This window comes from Suncus etruscus, chromosome 12, assembly GCF_024139225.1.
Source record: "Suncus etruscus isolate mSunEtr1 chromosome 12, mSunEtr1.pri.cur, whole genome shotgun sequence".
NCBI classification, from domain to species: Eukaryota; Metazoa; Chordata; class Mammalia; order Eulipotyphla; family Soricidae; genus Suncus; species Suncus etruscus.
In genome coordinates this window covers 68,575,952-68,600,439 of record NC_064859.1, presented here as the reverse complement: position 1 = coordinate 68,600,439, position 24,488 = coordinate 68,575,952, and the positions used below count along the sequence as shown (strand labels likewise).

The 24,488-nt window shown below is 43.0% G+C and overlaps 1 protein-coding gene across 1 annotated transcript; it reads left to right on the top strand.

Moving 5' to 3' along the window:
* Positions 1 to 756: 756 nt before the first annotated feature.
* ADI1 (acireductone dioxygenase 1) lies at positions 757 to 22,949 on the top strand. Its single transcript, XM_049784876.1, has 4 exons — positions 757 to 1,066; positions 7,861 to 7,980; positions 19,832 to 20,011; positions 22,164 to 22,949. Exons 1-4 carry the CDS (start codon positions 947 to 949, stop codon positions 22,281 to 22,283), a joined length of 540 nt encoding a protein of 179 aa, XP_049640833.1. The 5' UTR covers positions 757 to 946; the 3' UTR covers positions 22,284 to 22,949.
* The last annotated feature ends 1,539 nt before the right edge of the window (positions 22,950 to 24,488 follow it).

Here is a 24,488-nt window from a genome sequence, read left to right as displayed (position 1 = left end):
GGTGCATTGGTGGAGGGAATGTTGCACTGGTGAAGGGGGTTGTTCTTTTTGTGACTGAAATCCAACTACAGTCATGTAGCCACGGTGTTTAAATAAAATTATTAAGTATGTATGTATGCATATATAAAGGGCTCCAAGTGTTTCACAAAATCACTTTGGTGGGGGGGGGGGAATCACTTCCTCGCTGTGAAATGCAGTTTATTTTCTTTTGTTTTATTATTTTTGTTTGTTTGGGGTTTTAAATTGGGTCCCACCAGGGGTTACTCCTGGATCCAATCTCAGAAATCGCTCCTGGCAGGCTCGGAGGACCATATGGCATGCCGGAATTCGAACCAATGACCTTCTGCATGAAAGGCAAACGCCTTACCTCCATGCTATCTCTCCGGCCCCAAAATGCGGTTTAATTTCAATACCAATTGCTATCCTAGAGTTCTAGATGTGGAAGGAGACCTTTTTACTTTCATTTTACTTTTTACTAGGTTCAAACACCACGAGGTTTAGTTGCAAGAGGCTTGAGGTAGTGTTTGCCTCTGGAAAGGTGCAGAGTCATAGTCTCAGGGAAGACTTCTGCAAAGTGCTCACTCCCCTCTGACCTTGCTGGGGTTCAGGCTCTGTAATTGGCAGGGATAGGGCCAGGCACACAGGCCACAGTATCTTCTCTGCACTTTGCCCCCTTCTGATTAATCAGAACAAGAATTGAAGCTGAAATCTCTTTTTCTGAGCTCCCTCCAGGGCACAGGGAGAATCTGTACAACCACCAGCAATCCTGATCAGAATAGCCAGAAAACTTGGCCTGGAGTCCCTCCCTTGCCAGAGCCATCTCCCCGGGCAGGGCCGCCTTCGGGGCGGGGTCAAATACAAGGCGGCTCGCGGGGAGGTTGGAGGTCAGGCGGCTGCAAATCCGTTCAGCTCGCGTCTAGGCCGCGTGTCCCCGGGCAGCCTCGACATGGTGCAGGCCTGGTACATGGACGAGTCCGAGGAGGACCCGCAGCTGCCTCACCGTGCGGAGCCCAGCCGCCCGGTCGACCTGCAGCAGCTGAACCAACTCGGGGTCCTTTACTGGAAGGTAAAGTGGGGATGGGGGGGCGCGGCCTTAGGTATTTTTTGGAGCGACCCAAGCTGCTGTTGACATTCACTGTGGTACCCAGGATGGGGGTGTGTAAGCAGGACCGGGAGAAGGTTCGTGCCGCGAGCTCTGCGCATGCTCCGGGGGCGGGCTTGGGCTAGGCGCGCAGGCGCGGTAGTGGCCGCAGGGACCCAATGCACATGCTCTGGCGGGCTTGCGGCTTGGCGCGCAGGCGCAGTAGGCGCCGGGACCCAGTGCGCATGCTCAGTGCGGCCTAGTGGTTGGTTGTTTTACTCCTTGAGGGGATATCCTGAGATGGGGAGGAGAGCAGGAGAGGAGGGAAGAACAGTTTGGGCGCAATTCTTGCCCTTGCACCTTCCCATGGAGGCTTTCAGGTCGCTTGTGAGCTCTCCATAGGAAGGGTGATCCTTCTTACTCACATTGCTCACTCACCTATTTGGGGCTGCAGGAATGGGTGGATCCCAGCAAGGTGTGATGATGATGTGAGCACCACGTGGTACATGCCACTTGGGGAGACCAGAAGGAGAGGTGAACTCGGTTGGCCCTCCATTTCCCAAGATGAAAAGTGTAGAATGAGTTCTAGCCTCACATTCTTTTAGAGGTAGTCAGATCCCTCGGGTGAGGAAAAGTGTTGGTCCTTGGTACTCTAGGGCTGGTTGAGAAGGCCAAATGTGTCCTCCAATCAGGTTTAGTTTTGAGTTTGTATGTTCACTTTGGCACAATGTTCTTTTCCTTAGCCTAGATTGAATACTAGCAATAGGAGTCTTCGCCTGCAAAGCAGTCAAATCTTATGCATATAAGAGGAAAATTAGTTCTTTTTTGTTTTGTTTTGTTTTGGTTTGGTTTTTGGGTCAAACCCGGCAATGCTCAGGGTTATTCCTGGCTCTGGCTCTATGCTCAGAAATCGCCCCTGGCAGGCTCAGGGGACCATATGGGATGCCGGGATTCGAACCAGCGACCTTCCGCATGCAAGGCAACCGCCGTAACACTGTGCTATCTCTCTGGCCCCAGGTTTATTTTTAATAAAATTTGTCTATCTGCAGTCCCCAGCAGCTAGAAGTCAAATTACTGCTTAAAAAAAAAAGAGCCGGATAGATAGCACAGCAGTAGAGCAATTTGCCTTACACGCAGTCCACCAGGGACAAACGCAGGTTCAGTACCTGGCATCCCATATGATCCCCCCCTCCCCCCAGCCCAGGAGCTATTTCTGAGCTCAGAGCCAGGAGTAACCACTGAACGTTTTGGGATGTGGCCCAAAAACCAAAACCAAACCAAAACAAGCAAACAAACAAAACCCCACAGTGATCTAGGACCTGCTTTTCTTATGTGTTGTTAATCTCAAAGCTATAGTTTCCAAGACCTATTTAGGATACTAATGAGGACTTGCTGATTTGGCAGTACTTTAGGGCTACTCTCAGCTCCAGGATTGGTCCTGCTGGTACTTGGGGAAGCCTGTGCTGCTGAGGATAGAATTGGTGATTCCATATGCAAAGCATGTATGCCAGTTCTTTGAGCTGTCTCCCTGGCTTACTTCATAACTATTCTTGGTTAGAGGGGACAGATGGAACACTCTTGCTTAGCTGTTATTAGGACACAGCACAGTAATTGAAAGTTCTCTCATACATACATTCTCACAATTAGAAATTAGATTGTTGTAGTGTGGCATTACCAAGTGAGCATGCATGTATATTTGCTAATTGGGGGAGCCATCTCTGAAGAAATAAACATAGATGATTAATCCTTTGAGAAAGCAAGCAGAAGTTTGCTATTTAATAATTGTAATAAAGTGCATTTTAATGCAGCATAAGGAAAATAGGCTAACTTCAAAATATGCTAAATATGCTAAATTCTGCCAGTAACTCTTAAGTAGGAGTCATATTAATTCTGGTTTGGCTAAAAGGGAAATGCCTCTGAAGAAGACACTAACCATAAAGAATAAATAAACTTGAGGCCTAGAGGAATAATGCTGTGGTTTAACATGCCTATCTTGCAAGTGAATAGCAGTGAGTTAAAATACCTGGCGCCCCACCTGCAGTTCTGGCAACTCTACTATCTGCAATCCTGGGGGCCATAAATAATTTTGGTCATAAGTGACCTGTCCACTTTCACTCTGTCCCCTATTGGGGTTTCTGTTTAAATAGCCAAGTCATTTTCAGAGCAGAATTTGAATAGTATACTCACTTTAACTATGAAATAACTATTTGTGTCATTCTTTTTTCTTTCTTTTTTTTTTTATTTTTGGGCCACACCAGATGGCCCTCAAAGGGTTACTCTTAGCTCTGAGCTCAGAAATTGCTCCTGGCAGGCTCCAGGGACCATATGGGATGCCTGGGATCGAACCTGGGTCAGTTCCAGGTCTTCTGTGTGCAAGGCAAATGCCCTACTGCCCTATCTGCCCCTCATTCCTTTTCCTTAATATTTTTATTTGAAGCACTGTGATTTACAACACTGTCCATGATAATTTCATGTATACAATGCCCCAACACCACATCTACATCATAATCAGGTGTCTGTGAGTACCACAAAGGGTATGTGTGAAGTACTAGAGTAATAGTGCAGTAGATAGGACACTTACTTGCATGTAGCCAACTCAGGGCCAATTTTTGGCATCGCATATAGTTTCCCAAGTACTGCCAGGAATTATTCCTCATTATAGAGCCATGAGTAATCCCTGAGCATTGCTGGGTGTGGCCCCCAAACAAAAAAAGTTCCACAATAACAAAAAGACCAACAAAACTAAAATCAAAAAAAGATGTGACCTCTGCATGAACCATAACCAAAAAGATGTGCAAGCTTGCTTTGGAAGTATTTCTGTGAGTACTGCTATTATTTCTCACAAGCACCACAATTATTATTGGGGGGGGGGGTCACAGCCAGTGATGCTCTGCTTACTCCTAGATCTGTGCTCAGAAATTACTCCTGGTGGTGCTTGGTGACCATATGGGATGCTGGGGCTCAAATCCAGGTTAGCTGTGTGCATTGCAGGTGGCTCTACCTGTAGTATCTAGCCCAAACACCACAATCTTGTGTGCCTCAACTAAGAGTATGACTCACAGCAAACACATGTATGTGACATCTAGGAAACACCATAGCTAACGTGTGAGCACTGCAGCTAAGTGTATATACAATCCTTGATCACTGCAACAATATTAAATGAAATAAAAACTAATGACGAGGAGCTGGAGAGATAGTACAGTGAGTAGGGCACTTGCCTTGCACTTAGCCGACTGAGTACGATCCCCAAAATCCCATATGGTCTTAGTCTGTCAGGAGTGATTCCTGAATGCAGAGCTAGGAGTAAGCACTGAGTACCATCAATTGTGGTCCAGCCTCCCCCCCCCCCAAAAAAAAAGGTAGTGAAAATGAGGGGCCAGTCAAATAGCTCAAAGGGCTTAACATGCTTTGCATATTGGTGACTCAAATGTGAGACCAGGCTGCATGGTCCTCTGACCACCACTGGGAGCAATGATTCCTCACTTAGCCTATTGATTGTGGACCCGATCCTCCATTCACACCCCAAACAAGAATAAATAGAGTTTGGTGAAAGACAGCCTAGGGATCAAAGCTATCAGGATCAAGGGTATGGAATGTGAAAATCCGAGTATTTTAATTTAGATAATCCTTAATGACTATTTTACCAAGAAGTGATCTCATTTCTTGGCATATACCCCCAAAGATGAAAACATTAATTTAATAAAATATACATGCATACTTATTTTTTCTATAGCACTTAGTACATAGCCATGATGTGGAAACAACTTGGTGTACATATACACAGTGGAATACTATGCAGCTATAACGAAATATGAAATCATGCCTTCTGCTGCAGTGGATGGAACCAGAGGGATGATGTTAAGTTAAATAAGTCAGGGAGAGGCTGGAGAGATAGCATGGAGGTAAGGCATTTGCCTTGCATGCAGACGGATGGTGGTTTGAATCCTGGCATCCCATATGGTCCCCCGAGCCTGCCAGGAGCAATTTCTGAGCATAGAGCCAGGAGTAACCCCTGAGCGCTGCCGAGCGTAAATCCCCCCTCCCCCCCCCGCCAAAAAAAAAAAAAGTCAGGACAAGTAGCAGTTATCTATGGAAAATAGAGAAACAAGGGCAAACATAGTGTTGAATAGGCAGATTGAATGATGGCAAACCATTTGCCTTTAATTATGGAACTGCATTGGGAGGCTGCGGTGTGGGGCAAAAAAGAGACCAATTAGATATGGTATAAGAACAGAGGTGGAAGTCATGGGCACTTTTTCTTTTTTTTTTTTTTTTTTTTTTGGTTTTTGGGTATGACCCAGCAGCACTCAGGAATTACTCCTGGCTCTATGCTCGAAATCACTCTTGGAAGGCTTGGGGGACTATATGGGATGCTAGGATTTGAACCACTGTCCTTCTGCATGCAAGACAATTGCTCTACCTCCATGCTATCTCTCTGGCCCCAGTCTTGGGCACTTTGATAGTGATGAAGGTACAGTAACTTTTCACATCAGTCATAAGTATTAACACTTTTATAACTATGTTACCTAAACTGCAATGAAAAATTAAAATTATAAAATTATTTTGTTTAAAGATAGATTGAGGGGCTGGAGCCAGAGCACAGCAGGTAGAGATGCCTTATATGTAGGTAGAGATGCCTTTTCTGTGGTGACCTGGATTCAATCCTCAGCATTCTATATGGACCCCTAGAGCCTGCCAGGAATGATTTTTTTTTATGATGACGCTCAGGGGTTACTCCTGGCTATGCGCTCCTGGCTTGGGGGACCATATCGGACACCAGGGAATCAAACCACAGTTCGTTCTAATATAGTGCACGCAAGGCAGATGCCTTGTAGCTTATGCCACTGCTCCAGCCCCAAGAATGATTTTTGAGTTCAGAGCTAGAAGTAATGCTAAGTGCCACCAGGTGTGGCCCAAAACAAAACAAAACAAAATAGATTGACCATTGGGCCAGAGCATCCATGCAGTGTGTAGGGCACTTGCCTTGCATGCAACTTACTCTTTCAATCTTTGGCACCCCATATAGTACCCTGACCTGCCCCACCAGGAGTGATCCCTGAGCACAGAGCCAGGAGTAAGTTCTGAGCATCACCAGATGTGGCCTAAAGATGAATAAATACATTTAAATAGAGTGAACATTAAAAATAATTTATATCAGTGGCCAGAGAGAATGCACTCTTGGATGGTGGGGCCTTATGGTGGCCATAATTAATATTCAGAGTGTGTATCCTACCACATGACTACATTTCTGAGTTATCTAATGTAGATTTTAAAAGAATAGGTAAGTAGGACAGGAGTAGAAAAGACACTGGGGTCAGATGATAGAAGGCCACTCTTTTCAGCCAGGTATTATTTGTAGACTTTGAAGACTTCTGGCCTTTCAATTCAGGAAACAAACTGGCCTTTTATGCTGAGTGAAATAAGTCAGAGGGAGAGAGATAGTCACAGAATAGTCTCACTCATCTATGGGTTTTAAGAAAAATAAAAGACATTATTGTGATAATGTCCAGAGACAAAAGAGATGAGGGCTGGAAGGACTGACTCATGATATGAAGCTCACCACAAAGAGTGGTGAGTGCAGTTAGAGAAATAACTACACTGACAACTATGGTGAAAATATGAATGAGTGAGAGAAATAGAATGCCTATCTCAAATACAGGTGGGGTGCGGGAGGGAGATTGGGGGCACTGATGATGGGAATGTTGCAATGGTGAAGGGGGGTGTTCTTTATATGACTGAAACCCAACTACAGTCATGTCTGTAATCAAGGTGCTTAAATAAAGATAAAAAAAATAAACTGGCCAGAGAGATATGTTGGGGAGAATAATCAGGCCTGCCAAATGGATTCTTTTTTTTTTTTTTTTTTGGTTTTTGGGCCACACCCGGTAACGCGCAGGGGTTACTCCTGGCTATGCGCTCAGAAGTCGCTCCTGGCTTGGGGGACCATATGGGACGCCGGGGGATCGAACTGCGGTCCGTCTCCTAGGCTAGCGCAGGTAAGGCAGGCACCTTACCTCCAGCGCCACCGCCCGGCCCCCAAATGGATTCTTAGTAGAGGCAGTAGAGGAGCAGGACTAAGGATGGGAAGAGAGTGTGCCAGAACTCGTGCAGGGAGATTAGAATTATGTAGTAGAATCCTTAAGAAGGGCTATTGTGGAGAAGGGAGATGGGAATTTTTTTAAGCTATTATGAAACAAGGGAAACTATGAAGAGAAAGGGAGAAGGGCATAGATGTTAATTTAGAATTAACAAAAGATGAGATGGCAGTTTTTTACTATAATCCTTAAAATATAATGTTGTAATGTTTGAGATCTAGAAGGAGAATATATATTTGTTTGTTTGTTTTTTTGGGTTACACCCAGCAGCGCTCAAGGGTTACTTCTGGTTCTACACTCAGAAATTACTCCTGGCAGGCTTGGGGTACCATATGGGATGCCAGGATTCGAATCACCATCCCTCTGCATGCAAGGCAAATATTCTACCTCCATGCTCTCTCTCTGGCCCCAAGAAAGGAGAATATTTCTTTTTTTTTTTTTTTTTTGGTTTTTGGATCACACCCGGCAGCACTTGGGTTACTCCTGGCTTACACTTAGAAATCGCTCCTGGGAGGCTTGGGGGACTATGTGGGATGCCGGGATTCAAACCACCATCCTTCTGTGTGCAAGGCAAATGCTCTACCTCCATGCTATCTCTCTGGCCCCAGGAGACTATTTCTATGTTATACTATGTCTATATATTTCTATTCGTTTGATGTATTTTTATTACTGAAATTCTTTTAGCTGGATGCTGACAAGTACGAGAATGATCCAGAATTAGAAAAGATTCGAAAAGATAGAAATTATTCTTGGATGGACATAATAACCATATGCAAAGATAAACTACCAAATTATGAAGAAAAGGTAAGGAGACTCTTAATTATTTTAGAAAGGGGAATCATTATATTCAGTACTAGTATTCTTTATTTGTTCTTATAATGTCTTCATTTGGCTTTTATATCAGAGTAATGCTGCCCTGATAAAAGAAATATATCTAACATTTCATCTTTTTGGAAGAGTATGTAGAGAATGATTTAATTTTCATCCTCTCGCTGGCTGTTTTGCTTGTCTTTGGGGCACACCTGTGGTGATTGTGCAGTACTCCTAGTCAGTGCTTGGGGATCATTCCTGGTAGTGCTTGCAGGATTATGTGGTTCTGGGGACTGAATCATAGGCAAGCATGATTCCTGCCTGCAAAGCATGTCCTTGGCCTGTTTAGTGTTTTATTTTAATTACATTTTTTGGTACTGTTTTTGGGGCATACCCTGTGGCATTCAGGGTTTACTCCTGACTCTGTGCTCAGAAATTGCTCCTGGGAGGCCAGGGATTGAACCCAGGTCAGCCACTTGCAAACACCCTACCCGCTGTGCCATTGCTCTGGCTCCTATTTTGCTATTTTCATAACTCCTTTTTTTATTTTAATTTTTTTCTGCTTAAATGTTTGGCAGATTGCCTAATGAAGCCATCTGGACCTAGAGACTGAGGTGAATAAAATTTCTTTTGTTCTGCTGTTGTTTATTGGGCCACTCTAGCTGTACTCAAAGCTTACTCTTAGTTCTGTGCTCAAGAATAAGCTCAATAACTCTTTTTCTTTTCTTTTCTTTCTTTTTTTTTTTTTTTTGGTTTATGGGCCACACTCGTTTGTTGCTCAGGGGTTACTCCTGGCTATGCACTCAGAAATCGCCCCTGGCTTGAGGGAACCATATGGGACGCCAGGGGATCGAACCGTGGTCCTGATCCTTGTCTAGCACTTGCAAGACAGACACCTTACCTCTAGCGCCACCTTCCCGGCCCCTCTTTTTCTTTTTTTTAATTTGGGCCATACCTGGTGATGCTCAGGCAGGCTCAGAGGACCATATGGAATGCCAGGAATTGAACCTGGGTCAGCCACATGCAAGGCAAATGCCTTACCCACTGTGTTATCAATACTGCCCTTCAAGGATCACTCTTGAGAGGGGACCTGGGTTCCAGGTATTAAACCATCAGCCATATATAAGACAAGTGTCTTATCTGCTGTACTATCACTACAGCCCCTGAATGAAACTTCTTTTTTTTTTTTTTTGGTTTTGGTTTTTGGGTCACACCTGGCAGCACTCAGGGGTTACTCCTGGCTCTATGCTCAGAAATCACTCCTGGCAGGCTCAAGGGGCCATATGGGATGCCGGGATTCGAACCACCGACCTTCTGCATGAAAGGCAAAAGCCTTACCTCCATGCTATCTCTCCGGCCCCTGAATGAAACTTCTTTAGTAGATCCAGAGCTATGCAAGTGATTTGCTTCCTTTGGATTAAGCTTAGGTATTTTTTCTTTCAAGGTATTTGCCCTTTCATTCTGAGTTGTTACATTTATTGGGATTAAGTTATTTTTCATATCCCCTTACTATATGCTAACTATTGAATCTGTAGTGCAATTTTATTTCATTCCTGATGTTGGTGGATTTTTTTTTTCCAAAGTGAGACCAAAAGTTCATCAATGTTACTGATCTTCTCAAAGAACTTTTGATTTTACTGACTTTCTCTGATTTCTGTTTTATTGAACTTTCCTCTGGTCTTTATTTGATTTCTCATTTTGGGCTTCATTTGTTCTTTACAAGTCTGCTTTATTTTAAGGGGACCTCCAAGTAGATTTCAGGAATCCTAGGGGTTCCTTTCAGTGATTCTCAGCCAACTGAACAGCACTTCAGTGTGAGGGTCTGAGGATGCGATCCTGCTTGGTTCTTGGGGTGCCAGAGATTACCTGAGCTACCTACTGGTATTAGGGGTAATGGTCCAGGGTTGTGCTTAGTGATGCTCAGGGAACCATGTAGTTTCTTGTCTGCCAGTTTCTTAATGTGGTTGATCTTTGACTTGTTATTTTTTTTCTTTCATTGTCTCTGTGTCTCTTTTTTTTCCTTACAAGCACTGTTCATGAATTGTTCTCGTCTCTGCACTTCTCCATTCAGGAATCACTACTGGAGGAGACCATATGATACCAGGGACGATATGAGGTGCCATAAATCAAACCTGCCTTAGCCCCATGTAGGGTACAAGTCAATCACCACTATCAGCTCTACTATCGCTCTTGTCCAGTTCTCTTTTTTAATATCAGTATTAAATTCTGTTACTTCCCCCTAATTACTGCTCCAATGGCATCACATGGTTTGATTTTTTTAACTTTCATTTAGTTGTGAACACCTTCATATCTTTCTTTTCTATAGTTACTATTTTGTTTTGTTTTGTTTTTTTTCCCACATCTAATAAGATGCTCCAGGTTACTCCCAGTCTGTGCTCACTGGTCACTCCTGATAGAGCTAGGAGCACTATGATTGCCCAGGATTGAAACAGGTTGGCTGTGTGTAAGATAAGCACCTTAACCCTTGCACTAGCTCTCTGGTCCTTTTTTTTCTTCTTTGACTTGTGCTTTTTTTTTTTTTTTAAGCTAAGTGTTAGTTCCTAATTATTTGATGGCTTTCCAGAATTTTAAAATTTAAAATTTTTTATTTAATTGGTTTTCAAATGAATTCCACTTAGTGATTTGCATTCTTGTAAATATACTGTGACTTAATTTATGTTCTGGGAGATAGTCTGTCTTGGTGAGTTTTCCATGCAAGCCTGAGAAGATTGTGTGTTCTGCTGTTGTTGGTTGAAGTATTCCATGAATGTCAATTAGATCCAGTTGATTGATGGTGGTATTCAGTTCAACTACATCCTTACTGATTTTCTGCCTACAGAATCTGTCATTTACTGATGGTGGTGTTGAAATTTCCAACTATTTCTTCCTCAAGTTCTATTAACTTTTGCCTCATGTGTTTTGATGCTCTGGTGAGACAAATACATGTTCAAAATGTTTATGACCCAGGGGCTGAAGAGATTGCTCAAAGTCTGGAGTACATGGTTTGCATGCAGGAGGCCCAGTTCTGATACCAGCAACTAAGAGTTGCCTGAGGACTGCTGGTAATAATCCCTTGAGCACTGCTCTACCCCCTGTAAATTATAATGAGTTGAAATTTGATTCTTTTTATTGTCACCTAATATATGTAGTAGCGGGGTGTGTGTGTGTGTGTGTGTGTGTGTGTGTGTGTGTGTGTGTGTGTGTGTTGGCCCACAATCAGTGGTGCTTAGGGATTACTCTGGCTCTGAGCTCAGGAATCATTTCTAGCAAGTGCGGGAGACCATTTGGGATGCTGTAGTTTTAGCCCTGGTTTGCTGCATGTAAGGCAAGTGCCTTACCCACTGTACTATCAATCTAGCCTAACCTAATATACTTTTATCACTATTGAATTTCCTTGTTCTAGAATCTGCTTTTTCTGAAATTAATATATAGCTGTTTGAGCTTTCTTTTTTTGGTGGGGCTTCCCAAGTAGTATTCTTTGGGCCTGGGAGCCACTCCTAGTGATACTTAAGATGTTCTGCATGCCTTAAGGTTCAGTGCTCAGGCTTGGCAATGCAATGCTGTCTGGGGATCACCTATGCTTGGGGCCATCATACCTGGTGAAGCCAGGGTAGTGACAGGGACATAGCTCCTGTCCTTGGGAGTGCCTCCTTGCTTCCCAATCACCAGTGGGTGTGAGATAGGAGCTAATTATTGAATGTGGCTCCTACACCACAAGTCTGGGATCATATGAACATTAGAATGAGTCATGATGTAGCTCGACAGGCTGAGTACATACTTTCCATGCATGACACTCAGATTTAATCTCCATCATCACTTGGTTCCTTGAGTACCAACTGGTCTTGATTGTTGGACATCACCAGATGTGGCCCCAAACCAAACCAAGCCAAGAAAAAACCCAGAGTGAATCATAGCAGGAATGATTTTAATCTAATCTACACTTCTCTAATGAACCTGCTAGAAAAATAAATTTAAAAAATAAGTAAAATAAAGATCAATAGCCCGTAGTAGATCCAGAAGTACAGAATTATCAACTGATCTTTAGAGAGGAAGGCCAGCTCAATAAGAGAGGATGCTTCCTGCTTTCACCCCAACAGTGGTCACTGAGTCAAACAGGAATCTTTTTTTTTTTTTTTTTTTGGTTTTTGGGTCACACCCGGCGGTGCTCAGGGGTTACTCCTGGCTGTCTGCTCAGAAATAGCTCCTGGCAGGCCCAGGGGACCATATGGGACACCGGGATTAGAACCAACCACCTTTGGTCCTGGATTGGCTGCTTGCAAGGCAAACGCCGCTGTGCTATCTCTCTGGGCCCCAGACAGGAATCTTTAAGGCTTTCTAAAACTGCTGAGTAACAGTATGATAGGAGACAGAATATCGATAGCCTAAAAGTAACTCTCCACAAATTTCTAATGGTGATAGAGGCCACAGGTTGTTGACGTCACAAAAAAGAAACCTGCAGAGATAAGCCTAGAAACCTAGCTTCATGCTAGCATTGAGTGCTCTCTTGTGCTATCTACTGAACTAACACGAAACTGTTTAGGATTGACAAAAGAAAAGGACCATCTGATCTAATAATACCAAAGACAATACAGATGGCCAGGAGGACTGGTACATGGTAGGAAGCTTGCTACAAAGAGCAGGGGAGTGCAGTTAGGGCAGAGAAGAGACCAATATGACAGTGATAGTTGGAACTGTTCACTCTGGACAAGTACTGGGTGCTGAAATTGATATGTGTGATATCCCTTCAGTAAAAGTATTGCAAATCACAGTATCTAAAGAAGGGAGGAAGGGAGAAAGGAGGAGAGTAGAAGAGAGGGATGGGAGAGAGAGAGGAGAGAGAGAAAAAAGAGAGGAAAAAGTGTCTACCATTGGGAGAAAAGGCAGAGGGAAACTGGGATATTGGTGAAGGGTGTTGACCATTATATGACTAAAACTCAATCATCAACAACTTTGAAACTGTGTGATTCTCAGTGATTCAATATAAGAAAGTGGAGTATTACCTGATCTAATCCCAGAAACATAAAATTGGCATGAAGTGATTTCAAAATAAAGTGAAGATGGCAAAATGAGAGAAGCTCATATCGGGAAGGGGGGAGAGAGATGACTTCTATTTTTAGAAGGTGATTACTATGGGAATAATAAACCCATAAACGTTAACACTCTCTTCTTTTGGTTGGGGAGGCTTTGGATCACATCTGGCAGTTCTTGGGGTCCACACATTGCTTAAGAGTCTCTCTTACTGGTGCTTGGGGACGATGAGGTACCAAGAATCAAACCTGGGCCTCACACAGGGGAGACATGCCCTCAGACTTTCAGGTCTCTCTGATCCTCTAGTCCCTTCTATGGAAGATAAAGTATTATGAGAAGATAATTTAAATATAATAAAAGAAGATCATTTAAAATTCTGCATCATACCGCAGCACTGAGATTCAGGAAAATCTCACAGAACATTAGTGCATTAGTGAGAAGTGATGTTATTTTTATCAGGTATTTGATATTTATACCCTAACAAGAACAACTTGATAGAGAGCAAAGTAAGGAGACAAAAATTACACAGCACATCTATCTTTAAACAAGTTCCTTGTAATTACATTACTTTTATTCCTAGTTATTTTGGTAGTGTTGGTTCACCTGTTTATGTTTCCATTTCTTTTGAAGTAGACACAGAAGTTTCCTGAGCTGAAGAGTTACAGGCTGATGGGCCAGAGAGATAGCACAGCCATAGCGCATTTGCCTTGCATGTAGCTGATCCAAGATAGACAATCAAATCCAGGCATCGTATTTGGTTCCCCATGCTTGCCAGGGGTGATATCTGAGTGCAGAGCCAGGAGTAACCCCTGAGAACTGCTGGGTATGACTCAAAAACCAAAAACCAATATATATAGTCTGGGATATGGGGTGAACCCTTCTGGTGGGTTTAGTAAACAGAGCTGGGGACCAGGAGAACCTGGGCCCTTGGCCTGGTTTTAGCAAAACAGTCTTGGACAGGACTCGCCATCTTCTTCAGACTGATAAATTGTCTCATATAGAATTTGCACTGAAAATTATCACACAAAGAGTGCTTTATGGACCTGGGAATGTGATTCAGGGGTAGAGCATTTTTTTTAATAGTCATGAGGCCATGAGTTCCATCCCCAGAACTTCCCTACATGCAGAGTGTGATCCCAGCAGTACTGTCCTGTGATATCCTGGCCCCATGGCAAAGGGCACCATCTCCAGAGCACTGCTGCCAAGTTTATATGAGCTCTGGCTGCTCTGTGAAGCCCTTCGGGAGCACAATAGCCAGATTGTGAGGCCTACAACTGAGTGTGTGACCCCTCCCCCTGTTATTGCCACAATGGTAACAACAAAAAAGGGATGAGGGGAAACTCTAGTCTCCAAAAGGTAAAGACAACTTTGAAAAAGAAATTGGTTCTTTACATTAACTGCAATTGCCTATAATACAAATGCTCTACAGCAGTTAATTTCCCTCATTGTTCCACAGAGCACAACAGTCTATGAATGCACACTCAGAAATCCCTACAAAGCTTACAAGCATTCTGAATGCCATCTCCCAGTAAGACAGAGTATAACAACCTGATGTCCTTTCTAACTCTGATAATCAAAAGAGACAAAATATATGAAATGAGGGTTTGCAATAAATCAGAATCAGAACATGGCAGAAGACAAGTGAGGTGAACACATCTCTGGGAATAAACATCCAATCTTTAGAGTTAGCCATGAGTACATATTACTCACACAGGCCCAGGAATGGTGCCTGTGCTATCAACAGGACTGGGAAGCCTCGTCATTTCTAGGTCTTTGTGTAGACTACACACTTTATTTTGCATCAGTCAGGGGGAATGATGGACTTTCAGCTGAGCCTCACTGCAGTCTCCCTAACAAATCTCTAAATAAAAAACCCAACAAATCAGGTTGTTTTCAATACACTTGTATTGCATACATTCCAGAACAAAGCTTGAGAATATTTATAATAAAGCAGAAAATACCCAGAACCCAAGAACAAAATAACAATGTCTGGCATCCAATCAACAATTACAAGGCATGGAGAGAAGAAAACATGACATTTAATGAGAAGATAAATCAATCAACCCAAACCAACTCAGACTCGACACAGATGTTAGAACTAGCAGAGACATTTAAAACAATCATTATAACTATCCCATATGTTAAGAAAGTTAAAAACATACAAAGCTTGTAAAAGTAAAAGACCCTACATTGAACTTTTGGAAATGAATATTCAATGTCCAATTAGTTGGAAAAATGCACTAGATGGGTTGAATGGCAGGTTAGACATTGCAGGAGAAAAGATCATTGAGTTTGAAAATGTAATAATTGAGAAAGCATAAAACATGCAGAAAAAAGGATTCAAGAAGGAAAAGAAGATTCTCAGTAGGGTGTGAGAGAACTGTAGTGCTCAGAGGACCATGTGTGAATGGGGATTGAACTCGTGTTTTGCCATTTGAACTATCAGCCAGGTCTGCACCTGGTTATCATTCTGGCATGTACCTCCTGCATGTAAAGCCTGCACTCTGGCCTGAGCCCTGCCCATATTTCATCTTCTATTTTATTTTAGTTTTTTGTTTTGGGACACCCGGTGGTGCTCATGGGTTACTCCTAGTTCTGCACTCAGAAGTTATTCCTGACAGACTCGGGACCATATGGGATGCCGAGGATCGAACCTGGGTCGGCTGCGTGCAAGACAAACACCCTATCTGCTGTCTATTGCTCTGGTCTATATTTCATCATTTTTATTAGTTGTCTGAATTCTGAATTAATGTGTTTCAGACTCACATATTTTCTCTTCCTGGCCCAGCATGGAGTTGGTCACTCTTCCTGGCTCTTATCCCCAATACTTAGAACCTAGATGGGGTACTGGGTGGTATTTTTTGTTACTCTGGAAATTTTACACTAGGGTGTGTGTGTACAGAAACATGGGGCATGGAGGTGGGGGAAAAAGAACAGGAGAGGAAAGGGTATGGTTACTGGTTCAAATGCCACAGGGTTTCCTTATCTTTTCTTTTTCTATGTTGGTGTCCTTTCCTACAGCACAGGAAGAATCTGGTTCTGAGAGATCAACATTCATAGGAACTAGTTTCACATTTGTAGTTTTGTCCTGGGGATATAATCCAAGTAATATGTTGAAAGTTACTTAGTTTACTTTTCTTTCCCTGTTCTGTGCTTATTGACATAGTGCTTGATTGAATTTATTTAATTCTACCCCCTTCTCTCCTTTCAATGTCACTGTTGATGTTGCAACAACCAGGCCTGGCTCTGGTGCTCACACATTTTCAGCTGTGGTGCTTGTGAGGAATATCATCACATCACATCACATCACATCACATCACATCACATCACATCACATCACATCACATCACATCACATCACATCATATTGGTCTGTGTTCACACACAGCAGTGACATAATCGAGGTTTGCACTTCTGTAATTGGGGTGCTTATACACATGCTGTCTGGTGTGTTTGCTCTTAATTGAGGCATACAAGTTTGGCTCTGGTGCATGTTGGGGTGGTGTGGTCACTGGAGTGTGCACACATATGCTTGCCAGGGTTGCACCTCTTTTGGTCCTCACATACACTTGTCAGCAGTGTGGACTAGAAATTGCTGGTGGTTCTGGGATTGACAGTGAGCAGAGCTTCCAGGATCACACTTGGTTCATATGAGACACTTGTGATTTGAATTTATGACCATATGCATGCGGTGTAGGCACTATTTTTCCAGGCCTTTTATTTTATTTCATTTTATCTGGAGGGGAGAAGGAGTAGGCCATACCTGATTGTGCTCAGAGCTTAACTCTTGTCTCTATGTTTAGGAATCAATCACTCCTAGTGGTATTCAGGGGTCCAGGGATCTAGTTTGGTTCAGCTGTGAGCAATGAGAGTGCTTTACCTGCTATACTATATTGCTGGCTCCCTCATTAGTATTTTATATATAGAAAAATTTGTTGTGGCTTTCAGTTGTTTCTATTTATTTGAATTCAATTGTTTTAATATTTCAATTATTATTATTGTTTTGGGTTTTTTGGGGTTTTTTTTGGCCACAGCTGGTGGCGCTCAGGAGTTATTCCTGGCTCTGCACTCAGAAATCGCTTCTGGCAGGCTTGGGGACCAGAGGGGATGCTGGGTATTGAACCTGGGTCAGTCCTGGGTTGGCCGTGTGCAAGGCAAATTCCCTACCAGCTGTGCTATCTCTACGGCCCCTATTTGACTTTTTTTTTTTTTTTTTTTTGGTTTTTCGGGCCACACCCATTTGATGCTCAGGGATTACTCCTGGCTAAGCGCTCAGAAATTGCTCCTGGCTTGGGGGGACCATATGGGACGCTGTCCTTCCTTGGCTAGTGCTTGCAAGGCAGACACCTTACCTCTAGCGCCACCACACTGGCCTCACCCTATTTGAATTATTTTTAACTATTTAAATTTTTTTGTTTTGTTTTAGAGTTTTTCTTCTAATTATAACACAACAATAAGCCAGAAACATTAAGCGCTTGATAATAATTTTTAAATGAAAAAAAAGAATTTGTAAATGTTTTAATTTGTTGTGAATATTTAAAAATGTTATAGAGCTCTTTCTCTGATGAGTCCTTTGATCTTTGGAAGTTTACACTGAGGTTAAATATGTGTTTTCTTTTGCAGCCATCCCAAATTACCACACAATGGTTTAAAAGCAGTACAATATCTTGGAGCATTTGCTTTGCAGGATATGTCAGGAGTTCAGATCTCTGGTATCCGCCTGTATTAAGCTGTGTCCAGGCAGCTCTGCTGTTTAAGCCTGTGCTATCTGTGATTCTTGTGTTACTAGTGATCTCCACCTGTACCATAACCAGGTTTGTTTGTACACCGTGAAGAGGGCATTTGATCCCAGATGCTCACCACAGCCAAAAGCAAGGATCATGTACAGACTCATAGCCACCACCTGTGTTCCTCAAGGAGGAGTGTGAACACTGGTTATGTTCAGTCATGTGCAGTCTTCACAATGAAAGGAACGCAGTGAATACCGGGGCCCATGTATGCAACTTCCACAATCTGACATGTATGCACTGGCACACAGCAAAATGTTCAAGCCCCACAGCTTATTGTGCTTGCAACCTCTAGTCATTATAGTTTCATCAGCAATAAAGGATCTAGTCACTCCAGTTTCAGCAACATTTAAGGAAAGGGGTTGTGCTGGGGAAGGAATAAACATAAATGAATTTAAAAAAAAAAACCAAATCAAAATAAAAACAAAACAAAAAGATTATGTAAAAACAGACTCTCAAATCAAAATTATACATCAAATTGAACTAACCACTGCCTCGTTCCCATACTGTCCCAGTTACCCCTGGTTAGTAACTTGTTTATCTATTGGTCATGACAACTCTTCATATCCATGATTTATTCTACTACTCTCCAATGCTAGGGACTTTGAGATGTGTCAGATTTCGTAGGCTTATGAACTGTACATTGAAGAGCTGCCTTGTGCACATTTGTGTTCATCTTGTAGGGTCAGTTCTTGTAAGGTTTGTTGGGTTGAATTAATGCATATGTAGGTGTTTGTACCCAATCTCCATTTGTACGCTGGGTCTTCATAGCCATATCAGCCTTCATCAGCTCAGTGATGTGCAGGGTAAGAAGTGGTATCTCGGGGCCGGGCGGTGGCGCTAAAGGTAAGGTGCCTGCCTTGCCTGTGCTAGCCTTGGACGGACCGTGGTTCGATCCCCCGGTGTCCCATATGGTCCCCCAAGCCAGGAGCAACTTCTGAGCACATAGCCAGGAGTAACCCCTGAGCGTTACAGGGTGTGGCCCAAAAACCAAAAAAAAAAAAAAAGAAGTGGAATCTCAGGGAGGCTTAGTATATGCTTTTCTTATGGTAAGTGGTGATTTCCCAGCATTCCTGAATTTTCTCGCAGTGTGATAGTGTTAGGTGTGGAAAGCTCCTGCTACATAGTGGATAGAGGACAGTGGCATGAAATTTAACTGTATGTGCTTGAAGGGTTTATGGACATTTGTTGTAAAAAGATTTTGGGGGGGTTTGGGTCACATTCAGCGGTACTTAGTGGTTACTCCTGGCTCTGTGCTCAGAAATCACTCCTGGCAGGCTCAGGGAACCATATGGAATACTGGAAATTGAACTGGAGTCTATCCAGGGTTGGCTGCATGCAAGGCAAACACCCTACTGCTGTGCTATTGCTCCAGTCCCTGTTGTGAAATTTTTAACTTTTTTTATTTTTTTGGATTTTGGGCCACACCCAGTGACGCTCAGGGGTTACTCCTGGCTATGCTCTCAGAAGTCGCTCCTGGCTTGGGGGACCATATGGGATGCTGGGGGTGTTGTGAAATTTTTAACTTCCACATATTTGAATATTTTTATTGTAAAAGATAAGGGAGTGACATGTGGTTGTCTAGTTAGCACAAACTGTGTGCTTAGGATCACATGATGGTGTGTGAATGTGACTAGCGTGATTGCTGTGATGGGCAGGATCCAGGGTATCTGTATGAGGGCCACTGCTCCACACCCACCTACACCTCTGAATCTCTGAGCTTCATTTCTTTCTTGCTTAAAAAGGGAAGCCAATAGCATCCAAGATAGTAGTTAGTTAGTTGTTACCTATCTAGGATATAACTTCACACATTTTAAGGGTTCTGTTAATTTTTTCTTTTACTTCTAGTTGGTTGATAGGCTCCAAAAACTATCCTAGCTCCCACTCATTATTATAACATTTCTTATTTATGGAGAAAATCACCAGGCACTTCAATTCTGGTCGATGAAGACTGCGTCCAGCGATCAGTTCTGTGCCGGTGTGTGCATGAATCATACATGGGTTGAGTAAGAGTATTCCCTTCTGCCCTAGATTAAGATGTTTTACGAAGAGCACTTACACTTGGATGAAGAGATTCGCTACATCTTGGAAGGCAGTGGGTACTTTGACGTACGAGACAAGGAGGACAAGTGGATCCGGATTTTTATGGAGAAAGGAGACATGATAACTCTTCCTGCGGGAATTTATCATCGTTTCACATTGGATAAAAAGGTAGGATTGTTGTGGGGTTTTTCTTTTTTTGTTGTTGTTTTGTTTTGTTTTGGTTTTTGGGCCACACCTGGCTGTGCTCAGGGGCTACTCCTGACTGTCTGCTCAGAAATAGCTCCTGGCAGGCTCGGGGGACCATATGGGACACCGGGATTCGAACCAACCACCTTTGGTCCTGGATCGGCTGCTTGCAAGGCAAATGCCGCTGTGCTTTCTCTCCGGGCCCAGGATTGTTGTGTTTTATCTTTAAGCCTGATGGATATTTGTGGCGTTGGCAATTGCCAGAATGTTCTTTCCACTCTGCTATTGGAAATGACTCTGAGCAGGTACAAGTCCTCCCAGAGTCTTGTCAGCTCTGTGCCCACAGGGAGGGCCTTCTCTTGGCTGAGCCAGTTCCTTTCTTTCCCTGTCACTGTTCATAGGGAATAGTGCTGACCATGGAGGAGAGTATGTGAACGGAAAGTGCTCCTGCCCCTTTTTTGGAGATTACTCTGAAATTCTAGAGCACGGTTTACAGAAATGCTGGGATGCTTGGAGTAGGGGTTGGTGATAGTACACTGAGGTACAGTTTGGAAGAGATTTTGTTTGTTACAAGAAAGTAGATTTCCAAATCACCGAGGGATTCCCTTCAAACCCCCCAGAAAAGGTGGTGGTAGGCCAAATAAATGTACAGCTTTGTGAAGTGTCTCTAAAGTTTTTGTCCCTTAAAAAAGTTATCTTCCTGTTCTCCAGCACTCTGAGCTGAGTCTTACTTTACCATTTTTTTTTTTTGCTTTTTATTTTTTGGTGGGTTTTTTTTTTTTTTTGGGTCACACTGGCAGTACTCAGGGGTTACTCCTGGCTCCATGCTCAGAAATTGTTCCTGGCAGGCACAGGGGACCATATGGGACGCCGGGATTCGAACTGATGACCTTCTGCATGAAAGGAAAACGCCTTACCTCCATGCTATCTCTCCAGCCCCTTACTTTACCATTTTTAAGAGCACTTCATTTTGGACCTTAACAGTGATGCAGTGCAGGCATTAATATTGAACAATAAAAGCAAAAATAGGGGCTGGAGTGGTGGCACAAGCAGTAGGGCGTTTGCCTTGCATGTGCTAACCTAGGATGGACCGCGGTTCGATCCCCGGCATCCCATATGTTCCCCAAGCCAAGACCAATTTCTGAGCACATAGCCAGGAGTGACCCCTGAGCGTTACTGGGTGTAGCCCAAAAAGCCAAAAAAAAAAAAAAAAAAAAAAGCAAAAATAAATTTGTTTTGTTGGGACAAAGCTGCTCCCAAGCAGTTCTCAGGAGTTTTGGGAGCTTCACTGGTGATTCTTAGGCAATAAGGCTATTGACTCAATATAAGGCTTCAGTGTTGCTTGGACCCTACAGTTCTGGGGGAAATTCAGCTACCCTAAAGTTGCTGGGAGCCTTCAGGGCTGCACCTGGTGATGTTCAGGGGACCATGTGGTGCTGGAAATTGAACTAACCATTATCATCTCCTGTTCTTCCCAGTATAGACATTTTGAAGGGAGATGCAGTAGAGAATCTACCTCACTCTTACTTGCTTCTCAGCCCTAGGTTTTTTTCCCTGAAAATAATAAGTATCATAGCTTAAAACGTTATTTAGGTTTTGTTTTCGGGCCACATCACGCCTGGCTCTGAGCTCATGGATAGCTCCTGGAGGAGATTGGGGGACCATATGGGATGCTGGTGATCAAACCCGGGTCGGCTTCTTGTAAGGCAAATGCCCTACGCTGTGTACTATCATCTCTCAAGCCCTTACCAATCATGTGAATCAGTACTGTTTACTTTTCTTCCTCCTCCTCCTCCACTACCTCCTCCTCCTCCTCTTCTTCCTCTTCTTCTTTCTTCTCCTCCCTCCTCCCTCCTCTTTGCTTAGCAGCTGGAGAACCTTGTGAATGCCTAGGAAATAGAGTTCAAGGGAGGTAAAGATGTGGGGCAGGGTCCTTATATAGCTCAGCTGCTAATGCCAAGTGCATATATCGGGATCATCTGCCCTTCTGATATGACTTGTCACCAACTCTGCTCTGTGGGCATTGGCATCTAGTAGTAACCTTCAGGCATATGATGCTGCTTACGTGTTAACCCTGAAGAGTAATAGTTAGGGAAGCTCCCTTAACAGCTGGCCTAATGTCTGTGTTTTCCAGGACTACGTGAAGGCTATGCGGCTGTTTGTGGGAGAACCTGTGTGGAAGGCGTACAACCGACCTGCTGACCATTTCGAAGCTCGGGAGCAGTATGTGAAATTTTTGGCACAGACAGCATAGCAGTGCTCCTGGAGGCCTCACACACCCCTTCACCCCTGGGGAGGGTCTTGACGTAATAATTGCTGAAAAATTTATCATTTTCCTCCTGACTTTTATCCTATAGACTTGCAGCTAGGCAAAGTTAATGGAAGGAGCTGTTATATCTGGTTTTAACATGAAAACCACTGTGAAAACAAAAAAATTATGTTCATTTTCTCTAATTCAAGAGGGAGATTTGTTGTCCAGTGCTAGAATGTCTTCAACTTTAATCTGAGTCAGTCTTATCTCCTCTATGTAGCTGCTTGGTGGTATCGCTTGGACCTGGTACTTGAAAAAGACACAGGTCAATACTGTGCCTTGTTTGATAGCTCTGTCCTGGTCTCTTCTCAAAATGGGCTCCATGGTTCTTGCTTATACCACGTTCTTGTTCAGAATAAAGAAACTAATTTCTTTGCTTGTGACTTGGAATTACTTTATATTAGGTGTATACAACTTGTTAAAATTACTAATTTGATATTCTATGTGGTTATGTATGTAGTCAGTGAATTTATGTGGTTTCTATTGCTATTATTCGTTCAGTGTAAAGATTTCTAGGTTGAATTCACTACCCTATATCTCTTTTATAATCAAGTTCAATTTAATAAATTTAAATAAAATTTAAATTTAAATAAATTTAATAAAATTCAATTTAATAAGAAAATGAGTACATTTTCTTTTAATGGGAGGGCACACCCGGCGGCACTCAGGGGTTACTCCTGGCTCTGCACTCAGAAATCACTCCTGGCAGGCTTGGGGAGCATATGGGATACGCAAATTGAATCCAGATCAGCCACGTGCAAGGCAAACGCCCTACCCGCTGTGCTGAGGCCCCTAGGTACATTATCTTTTTTGTTCAACAGTCTGAAATATGATTACAGCTAATTTGTTATAATCACAGAAAACCTCCAATCAGCCTCATGTTTTGAAGGGCAGGTTGCTGTAAATATTTTTTTTTAACTAGAATGAAAAATCTATAAAGACAAAGAAAGCTTGTCTTTATCTTTGGTCTTAGGGACTGATTTCTCCTTGCACAGAGAAAACCCACGCCTTAAAAATGTTTCCGTAAAACTGAATTTTAGGATTAAAATTTGCACAGGTAGCATAATAATAACAACAAACGTTCTGGGGTACTCTCCCATCAACTTTAATTTTTGATCCCTTTGACTGGGACTATAGTGGCTAATTGGGACTCAGCAAAGGTAGAGAACATGGGGTCAAAGGACAGGCCTTCAGAAGATCCCATTGTTACATAGTCAAGGCCACTGATTCAGGCTGAGTGTTGGAGAGTTATAAATTTATGAATTCATCTGTAAACCATAAGCTAAGATTCCAAGTCCTAGAATTTAAGTTGCCAAAGAACACAAGATTGGTCACCCATATAGACCAGATATTAGTTTTACTGTCTTTAAGTTAGGGCTCAGTTGTTCTTTGAAAGATGAATATAAATGTTGAGCAGACATATATCAATGTGTTGTTTTAGAAATGAATATGTTTCTTATTTAAATCATTAAAATTTTTTGTGGTGCTGGGGCTAGAACTCAGAGCACACACAAAATACATGCAAGGCAAGGGTTCTATTGCTTGGGTCTATGCCCAGTTCTGTATCCTCTTTTTGGGGGGGGACAGTGGGGACACATTTAGTGATGTTCAGGGGTTACTCCTGGCTTTGCACTTGGAATTACTGCTGCCGGGGACTCAGAAGACCATATAGGATGCGGAGGATTGAACTGGGTCGGCAAGTGCCTTATTTACTGTCCTCTCTCTCTAGTCCCTCTGTGTCTACTTTTCAAAGCTGTGTGACACAGTTGTGGTCTTGGGATAATGAGTCAGAATGTCCATCATTGCATTTGGGTACAGCTCTGCAGCTGAATTGTGTGCTGCTGTTTGAAGTGCTGAGAGTAGCTGCCACTTCACGGCTGACTGTGAAAACCAGTCAATTCAGATCTGGATCCTGCATTAGTTCTAATTAGGAGGCACAATGGGTTATCCAGGAAAGTTTTTAAAAAAGAAAAATGGGGAATAAGGCAAATTTAGGGAATATGGAGAAGTGGGGTAAGGAAGGAAGAAGGGAAGGAAGTAGAAGGAAAAGAAAAAGGAAGAAAGGGAATGGATGGAGGGAACAGGGAACAAAGGAAAGGTGTTGGAGAACTGGTACATTGGGTGCTTGCCTTGCATGTGGCCAACTTG